The 9,751-nt window shown below is 30.7% G+C and overlaps 1 protein-coding gene across 1 annotated transcript; it reads left to right on the top strand.

The window, feature by feature from the left end:
• Positions 1 to 6,392: 6,392 nt before the first annotated feature.
• LOC147396194 (galactinol synthase 2-like) lies at positions 6,393 to 8,150 on the top strand. The gene is made up of 4 exons (XM_086451502.1): positions 6,393 to 6,838; positions 6,993 to 7,313; positions 7,424 to 7,558; positions 7,654 to 8,150. Exons 1-4 carry the CDS (start codon positions 6,512 to 6,514, stop codon positions 7,882 to 7,884), a joined length of 1,014 nt encoding a protein of 337 aa, XP_086307628.1. The 5' UTR covers positions 6,393 to 6,511; the 3' UTR covers positions 7,885 to 8,150.
• Positions 8,151 to 9,751: the final 1,601 nt, after the last annotated feature.

The following is a 9,751-nucleotide window of genomic DNA, read 5'->3' on the forward strand; positions in this document are numbered from 1 at the left end:
TAGTCTCTAGTGTGACTGCAATAATGTATGCTAGTGTTACCGTTTTGTCATCAAGGTTCTCCATTTGCAAAACATAAGCTTAGAATCGAGCAATGAAAGTACGAATGCTTTTCCCTTTTTCATGCCTTAGGTGAAATACACAGTCACCGTGATCTTCATCCTTATGGTATAGATACATTGTGTCACAAATAGCTCTTTTAACAATGCAAAGATTTCCATTGTGCCAGGATTCAAGCTCTAAAACTAGGTAATTTCCCCCGACCTTAGAGTGGACGGGAACATCTTGCACATGAATGCATCATGTTCTTGGTACAAAACCGTAAGGTTTTTTTAATGTATCATGTGCTCTACTAGGTCCTTTATTCTATCAAATACATTGAAATTTAGAATATGAAAATTTCTCAAGTTCTCAGCATTCAAGATCCCCTCCAAGAATGGTGAGCCCTCAAATCTCTCACCATTATTATTCTAACAGACCTGCATGTCCTCCCCAGAACTCATCATCCTCAATTTTTTTAGTAGCTCCTCTACCCTTCCAATGGTAGATGATTCAGTGGGGAGACCTGCCTATTCTTCGCTGGTTGTGGCTTGCTTCTCCACACTCATCAACCACATCATTGCCCTTTTTGGTTTTTAACCTTTCAACCATTTGTTTCCTTAGTTTTGCATTATCCCTCCGCAAAGCTTGGATTTCTACTACATGCTTATCCAACCCTTGTTCTATTATTTACGTCAACATGAGATGGACAGTCTACATGGGATCCTAATTTCCTTGTGTAGCCTGAACTGCCATCTCCCTTAGATTGTTCTTTGTGTTCACCACGACTTCGTTGTATTCTTTGTTCAAATTCTCATAGATGGTGCCAAATTGTAAATACAAAAATTTGCACTACCTCGAGATCTACAACATCTTTGTTGATTCTCTCTTGATACTATGAATCCTTTTGGATGTACCTACACTACTGAGCCTTCAACCCCTAAGTTAGTCTACAACACAATTTTAGTAATATTTTAGTATATAGAGATTACGTAGTTTTGATTAGCATGAGGATGCCTCTTTTATAGAGTGTGGGATATTATCCCCCATATTAGACGTTTCCAAATCCAACATTATCGTAATTAAGAAACATTGCTTGGTTATGATTTATCTCCTTTCAGATTCCTTATCAGCTTAGAATCCTTCTAACAACAAAATCCTTCCCAATAAATGCTCAAATCCCTATAAATAAGGGATTTGGCGTGATATGTGATGGTACACCGTTGGAGAGAACCCCCCCAACCTTATACCATTTGACTTTGTCCTTCTTCCCTTTCATCTAGCTTTAAGCCATCCTCCCTTGACTTTTGAGCTCAGTTCGACACTATTACTACCAACCTCACCAAATCTCGAGATGACATGTGTTGCAATTGAAGAGTTTTTAGATATGACTGGGAAAAATATATTAGGAAACAAAAAATAGAGTATAATGTACAATGATTTAGTCAAAAATATTGTTGGAAATGGAATCTCTCTCTTGATTTATGGAAGATTTGTCAGCTTTATTCCAAATATATATTTTTTTCCTTTCTAAATTTAATACCCTTTCCCGTGTGGGAGAAGGAGCTCTAGAAGTTTATAGAAAGATTGACCTATACTAATAATTGTGAATATTGTTGTACATAGACGATTTGCAAATTGGTATCTTTAATGAAGGACATAGTCATTGGATGAGGGATGATTTGCAAATTGGCATATTTATTGGTTTTTGTGCTTTGGTGAATGAATTTTTTATTTCCAAATTTATTTCTTTTTCCAAAAATCGAATCGTTGGCAAATTTATTTTTGGAGGTTTGGTGTATGATTGATCCAAACTAAGATTTGCGGGTTTGAATTTTATGTGCTAAGCTGATGAACCAAGGATATGCCGCCATGTGTATTATTAAAAAAATATAATCCAAATACTTAAACTACTCATAAATTTCTCCCAAAATCTTCTCTCCACTAACCAATCCCTCTTGTTTTTTTTTTTTTTTTTTCAATACATGTGGCAATATGCCATTGATTCATCAGCTTAGCACATAAAATTCAAAATAACAAATCTTTTATCTCCATTTCACCCTGTTAAGCCAAGACTTTTTTTTTTCATATATATATATATATATATTTCATGTTCATATATATATTTTTTTCCTTTCTCCAAACTTTTTTTTTAATTTATATTATTATTATTTTTAATATCGTGTTCATATATATTTTTTACGTTCTCCAAACTTTTTTTTTTATATCTTCCTCTCATTCTTTAGGGTAGCTAAAGTTGTCAGTTTTAACCATCTAATTATATGATTGGATGATCCTACAACCATTGTGCTAAACGTATGAGATAAATGGAAACATAACCAATCGCACTTAAATAAAAAAGGAAAAGAAGGATATAGTCCTAAAAAGTGTTGTGCATATTTTAAAATTTTGATATTATATTATTAGAATCTTAAAATATTAATTAAAGTGATTTTGTAAATAACATAATGTAGACACCTCATCTTTGCATATGTCTAATTCGATAATTTGTTATTCGATTGTGGTAGATTTTTAATGATAAGCGCAACCCAATTTTTTCGTTTCTAATCGTTTCATCTCTTTCATTCATTACGATTCGATAAATAAATTTATGCAAGCTTATGATCGTTAAACCTTACGCTCGATTTAGCAAGTACATACACTTAGGTTCGCTATACATTTCAATAATTTAGAAACCTCGCGACGCTAGGAAAATATGACTTCGGGATTTAAAAATAATCACATTGGGACTAAAAGAAATCTCACGTCAAAATTCATAAAATTTATAAAATTTAACAAAATGATGAAAATACCCCTCATAAATCTCGTACCTTCGGAAAGATTCGAAAGTACCTTCATTGCCTTCAGAATATGGTTTCGAGTCTAATAGAACCCAAATTTGCAAAAAGGGAGAAATTTACGAGAAATCACAAAAATGATCAAAACGCCATCGATGTCCGATTTTTACCTAGAGACCTTCATTCTTAGGAAAACATGATAAAAAATTATTAACAGATTTACGTGCATCAGAAATCTAAAAAAATAAAAAAAATTCTCACATTGAAAATTTTAATTGATCAACAATTGACTAATGACCTAAATCGACTAATCAAATTAACCAATCAAATTTAAAATTAAAATACACTCGACCAATCGAATTAAAAATCAAAATTTAATCTACCAATCAAAATCAAATTAAAATAAAAATTCAATCGACTGATCAAAATTAAAATTAAAATCAAAATTCAATCAATCAATCGAATTAAAATAAAAAAAAAAAAGAGCTATCGAATTGCGACAAACGTGGGATTATTACCCATTTGTTAAATAAAATAAAATAAAATGTGTAAATCAAAAAAAAAAAAAAAAACGTGAAAAATAAAGATAAGAGAAAAGAATAAAAAAAGGGGAAGGAAAGAAAAAAAAATTAGAAATAATTTTTTTTAGAAACTCTTTTTCTATCTCACGTTTGGGACTCTCGCCTTTTCCCCAATCTCTCAATTCGCTTTCTTTCCCTCTCATCTACAAGCTCTCTTCTTCTACACTTTTATTTCTTGTTCCTTCAAAGACATAAAAGAAAAAAAAATAAAATAACAAAAATAATAATATAGAAGAAGAAAATGAAGAAGTTCCAAAGACCCGTATTCATCATCTTCTCCTATCACCCATCTCGCAATTACCTTGGATCGTGCCTGAAGGAATCATGCAGAAACATTTTTTTTAGGTAAGTTTAACTTCTTTGCTTGATTTTGATTTTAATCTTTTATGCTATTTTTTATTTTATTTATTCTTCTTTTCCTTGCCCTTATTTTTTTTCTAAATTGATATTCGTGGGTTTTTTTTTATCATTGTAATTCTAGTGGTAATTCATATTTTTCAAATTGATATTGATATTCATATTTTTCAGATTTAATATTTTTATATGATAATGATTTTCATCAATTTTATTATTTATGAATGTCCATAATTTTCAGATTTGATGATTTTTATATGATAGAGATTTTCATCAGTTTTGTAATTTATGAATGTTCATAGTTTTCAGATTTGATAATTTTTATATGATAGGGATTTTCATCAATTTTGTAATTTATGAATGTTCATAGTTTTCAGATTTGATAATTCTTATATGATATTGATTTTTATCAATTTTATGATTTATAAATGTTCATAATTTCTAGAATTGATAATTTTTCTATGATATTGATTTTCATCAATTTTATGATTTATGAATGTTCATAGTTTATAGATTTGATAATTTTTGTATAATATTAATTTTTCATCAATTTTGTAATTTATGAATGTTCATAATTTTCAATTTTGATAATTTTTACATGATAATGATTTTCACCGATTTCGTAATTTATGAATGTTCATATTTTCTAGGTTTGATAAGTTTTATATGATATTGAGTTTCGTCAATTTTGTGATTTATGAATGTTCATAGTTTCTAAATTTGATATTTTTAAATGGTATTGAGTTTTATTAATTTTGTGATTTATGAATGTTTATATTTTTTTTAGATTGGATAATTTTGTATAACATTGATTTTCATAACCTTCTAATTTGAAAAATTCATATTCATAAATTTCTAGTTTTGAAAATTCATATTTATAAGCTTCTAATTTTGAAAGTTTATAATTATAATTTCTAATTTCTAATTTGGAAAATTTATATTCATAAATTTCTAATTTGGAAAGTTTATATTTGTAATTTTCTAATTTGAAAATTATAATATTCATAATTTCTTAATTTTGAAGTTCATTTATAATTCGAAATTTTCATATTCATAACTCTTTAATTTGAAATTCCATTCATAACTTTTCTAATTCATGAATTTTACCAAAATCAATGATTTCCAATTTAGAAAGTTGATATACATTCATATATTCTTAATTCAACAATTTCGTTTTTTGACTTGGAGTATTTACATATCTTACCAATTTGATAATTTGAATTCAAGGTTGTTGACACTAAACTTTAGGATTTTTTCATTTTTTTTTCCTTTTATGCAAAATTCAATGAATCATATAATGTTTAGAAAATTTTTAATTGTAAGATCCATTTAGTAAATTGGACAAAAATTGATGATGATTGGACCTTACCTTGACTTTAGTCTTTGCCCATTGACTATAAGATAATTTTGGATAGCAGTAGAGACTGATTATCTCGATCGGGCGGGTTCAATGTCTAACACCTTTCGAAACCCGTAATTTAACTCCTTACCCATTTCTCTTATTTGTGGATCGATTCGGATTTGTTTTGGAATTATTTTAAATTCCTAAACCTAAATTAGGTGGCGGCTCTCAACTCTGAAAAAATCTCCTAGTTTACTAGTCAGACTCCTCTTTGCTATTTAACGAAAAGGATTGAGGCAATTTCACATAATAAAAAAGATATTTTTATAATTAATTTTTTTTTAATCTATCTATAAGATTGTAGAATTGTATTTGTATTCATTTTGATAAAAATAATCTTAATCATAATGAGAGGTTAAATATAAAAGTGAGGGAATTTTTATTTATTTATTTATTTTTTCAAATTTTAACGTTAGCAAATACCCATTCGGCTTTCTCTCATTTTAATACTAAAGATAACGATAATGTTGAAATAACATTAAATTGTACACTTTGATTTAATGGTGCACACATCAGAATGTTATCAGAATCGATGTACGTTTTAATGTTATTCCAATATGACCCTAAAGATAGTATGATTTAATTATTTTTAGATGATCAATTACAGAATCCCACGGAGTGTTATATAAAAAATGAAAGTAGAGATTCTTAAAAATAAAATCTAACTCATTAAATCAAATCATAATATAATATCTTTGAATATGGTAATGTGAATCATAATAAATTACTGTGCATGACATCTAATTGCTCCAATTATAAAGATATACAAGTACCCCTTCTCTTCCGTGAAATGGACCCCTATCTTAATACAAAGAATCTCATGATCTATGTAGTTCTCACAAGTCATTTAAAATAATCTAAGGGGTGTTTTAGTCCAAGAAAGAATAACCCCGTCCAAAGTCCTAACTCATGCAGAGAATCTGGGAAAAGTAGGGGTATAATCGTCATTTAAAATATCTACGTGTATCTGGAACTCTGTATTCTATAACAAACCTCCCAGCAGCAGGAGACCTTCTAGCTAATTCATTGACTCCACGTGTAGGCTCTATTCCAGAAGTTTCCATCGGCACGTAATCACCGTTCGATTAACTCAACACACACGTGTCGGCATAATATCCAAGATCATTGGATAGATAAACGAAGAAAGTTAAATTTCCTTAATTTCGCTTCATTTTAATTTAATTTCATTTCATTCGCTTATTTAAACCACTCGACCTCTTCCCATTCATCCCTACACAACACAACAACCAATCCTCTCTTGTTTTCGAAAAACTTCTCTCAAAAAACTTCGGTTTTTTTTTCCTTATTCACAGAACCACTAGTATTCCGACAACCCAATATGGCTTCGAACATCGTTTCCGCCAACAAAAACACCGGTTTCATCAAACAAGGCAGTTTACCGAGTAGGGCTTATGTAACCTTCTTAGCTGGTAATGGAGACTATGTAAAAGGCGTGGTCGGATTGGCCAAAGGCCTAAGAAAGACGAAAACCGCTTATCCGCTGGTGGTAGCGGTTTTACCCGATGTACCAGAGGAACATCGCCGGATTCTTGAATCTCAGGGCTGTATTGTCCGAGAAATCGAGCCGGTTTATCCACCGGAAAACCAGACTCAGTTCGCCATGGCCTATTACGTCATCAACTACTCCAAATTGCGCATTTGGGAGGTACGGTAACTTACGTTCTTTGATTAGGCATGCATGCTTGCAGAGCCTTACATGTGGCAGGCAGTAAATTGATTTATGGGTAAAGTTTTTTTTTTTTTTTTTGTATAATTACTAAAATACTCTTTTTTTGGGTTTTTGTTTTTTTAATGTTCAGTTTGTGGAGTACAGTAAGATGATATACTTGGATGGAGATATTCAGGTTTTCGATAACATCGATCACCTATTCGAGTTGCCAAACGGACACTTTTACGCAGTTATGGATTGTTTCTGTGAGAAGACATGGAGTCACACACCACAGTATAAAATTGGGTACTGTCAGCAGTGTCCAGACAAGGTGAAATGGGATAATGAGTTGGGCCCACCTCCTGCTCTATACTTCAACGCGGGCATGTTCGTATATGAGCCTAGTTTGGCTACTTATGATGATCTCTTGAAGACTCTTAAACTTGCTCCTACTACACCTTTTGCTGAACAGGTAATTTTTTTTAAAAAAAATCTCAAGTGGGTAAATTCGTCCTTTAAAAAAAAAAAAAAAAAAAAAAAAATTTTTACTCTTGTATTGATGTGAAACGTGGAAATGTGCAGGACTTTTTGAACAAGTTTTTTAGGGATATTTACAAACCTATCCCTCTAGATTACAATCTGGTATTGGCAATGTTATGGCGTCACCCGGAGAACGTACAACTTGAGAAAGTGAAAGTTGTTCATTACTGTGCTGCGGTATGTAAGGGTATTTTAATCAATTTGATTTTTATGAGGGTTATTTCGTCTTTTTACCATCTAATCTAATGAGAATTTTATAAAATATAAAATAGGGAGCAAAGCCATGGAGGTATACAGGGGAGGAGCAGAACATGGATAGGGAGGACATAAAGATGTTGGTTAAGAAATGGTGGGACATCTATAATGATGAGACGTTGGATTACAAGAAGAACACCACAGTTGTTACATCAACAGAAGCGGATTCAGCGGTAGAGCAGCAGTTCCTTGCAGCGTTATCAGAGGCTGTTGAGGCTTACTATATCACAGCTCCATCAGCAGCTTAGTTTACCTGCTCTAAGACTGTAGCATTTTTAGGGAAAAAAGAAATTCTGATGTAAGGTAGTGTAATTATGAATTTGATCAGTGGCAAGTGATCAGACGGTTGATATTGATACATGTGTGGTGTTGGTGTGGGTTTTATTTTTTTATTTTATGCCCAGACAGAGATATTTTAATGTGATTGGGCTTTTATGTTTGTTTATTGTAAGTAGTAATTTATGTGAATGGTTGTTCAAACTTTATACCTTAAAAGGAGGATATTTTTATTTTATTTTATATTTCTTTAAAGTAATGTTATTACTTCTTTAATGACTAATTTCCTAATCTTCCTCCCTAATTTGTGAAATATTTTTGATTATTTCACTAAAATAAATTATGCTAATCTTATGTCCTAAAATAGGATGGTAACACAGAAAAGAGAATCTCTATTGACACACCAAATTTTACTTATAACACCAATCCTTTTCAAATTCAAATGATTATTCATAAATAGATTTAGATTGGTGTATCAGTACAAGTCCTCAACAAGAAAAATCAAATTATATTGCCACATTTTCTTAAATTAAGAAAGTATACACCACGAATGGATCAAATTCCTCTCAATTGTGTCCAGGAATAAGAAAAAAAAAAAAAACAAAAATTATTTGGAGAAAAGATATGGAAATTATGTGCACTTATCGTTATATTTAATTTTATTATGCAGTGTCATGTGCAACCATGGGGAAAATTAATTAAGATTCCTAGTCATTTGGATCGAATGATCAAATCTAACATTCAGAATTAAGAAAGAAGATGTGGATATGGGGAAAAAAATTGCTTCAAAATTTTGAAGGAACCTTCTCCAAGGAGGTATTTCAAAATTTGACAATAATGTAGGGGGTGTGAAATAAATTCAAAACACCCATAATAAGCTCTTAATGAAGGCTTAGATTTAGTGATGTAAGTTTACAAATCATCAAATCCATTAAAAAAGAGAGGTTAGAAATCGTAGTTAATGGGGGAAGGGGATAAGGTCAAGAAGTTTAAAGGTTTGAAATCGTATTTAATGGGGGAAGGGGACATGGTCAAGAAAAGTTAGAAATCATTAATTCTCCTTTGAAGTTTAAAGGTTAGAAATCGTAGTTAATTGGGGAAGGAAGGGGATAAGGTCAAGAAAAGTTCGAAATAATTAATGGCGGAGAATTATGAAATTATCCTCTGAAGCATTCATCAGGGACTTGTTCCATCTCTCACCGTTTTGACATGTGGTGTTGATGACATAAGTAATAATTAGAAAAATTTTCTTCCTCTCACGTTAAAAAATATGACCCAACACAAAAGTGGGGTTGTGGAGTATGAAATTGTATGAATTTCAAACAAATAAAAATAAAAATTAATTTTTATAATTATATTTTAATTTTAAATTTGGGTGCTCATCCATTTTCAACACTATTGATGTAGTTCAAAAATATTTATTTATTTATTTTCATTTTTCGTACCATGAATGTTTTTATGAAATCTAAAAGGTTGTGGTATTTGATTGCCAATATGATAATCCATGCAGATCCCACAATACATTTTAAAATTTAAAATCTAAAAATAAAGATTTCTAAAAGATGGATATTTAGGCAGGAGAGAGAAATTTCCATTTTATTACTTACATCATCAGGTGTGTGAGCAAACAATCACTCCTTGTATGTTAGCCATAATTTCTTTTCTTTATTATTGTTTTTCGATGATTTTTTGTTTTTTAATTAATGTTTAATTGTGGTAAGATTCCTTTTTACTAAGTAGAGGAAATATCATGTACATGTTTTCTTAAATAGTCTGAATCATATACACCCAGGATGTTAGATTGAAACCCTCCTCCCACACTTCAACACATGCTACGTA

Source organism: Akebia trifoliata, chromosome 8 (genome assembly GCF_017979445.1).
Source record: "Akebia trifoliata isolate Shusen 1 chromosome 8, ASM1797944v1, whole genome shotgun sequence".
Taxonomy (NCBI): Eukaryota; Viridiplantae; Streptophyta; class Magnoliopsida; order Ranunculales; family Lardizabalaceae; genus Akebia; species Akebia trifoliata.

Excerpts from the sequence above, each read along its gene's own strand:
- LOC147396194 (XM_086451502.1), top strand. The coding sequence starts at position 6,512 with ATGGCTTCGAACATCGTTTCCGCCAACAAAAACACCGGTTTCATCAAA. Across the intron at positions 6,839-6,992 it reads CCAAATTGCGCATTTGGGAG|TTTGTGGAGTACAGTAAGAT; the intron begins GTACGGTAACTT and ends TTTAATGTTCAG. Across the intron at positions 7,314-7,423 it reads CTACACCTTTTGCTGAACAG|GACTTTTTGAACAAGTTTTT; the intron begins GTAATTTTTTTT and ends GGAAATGTGCAG.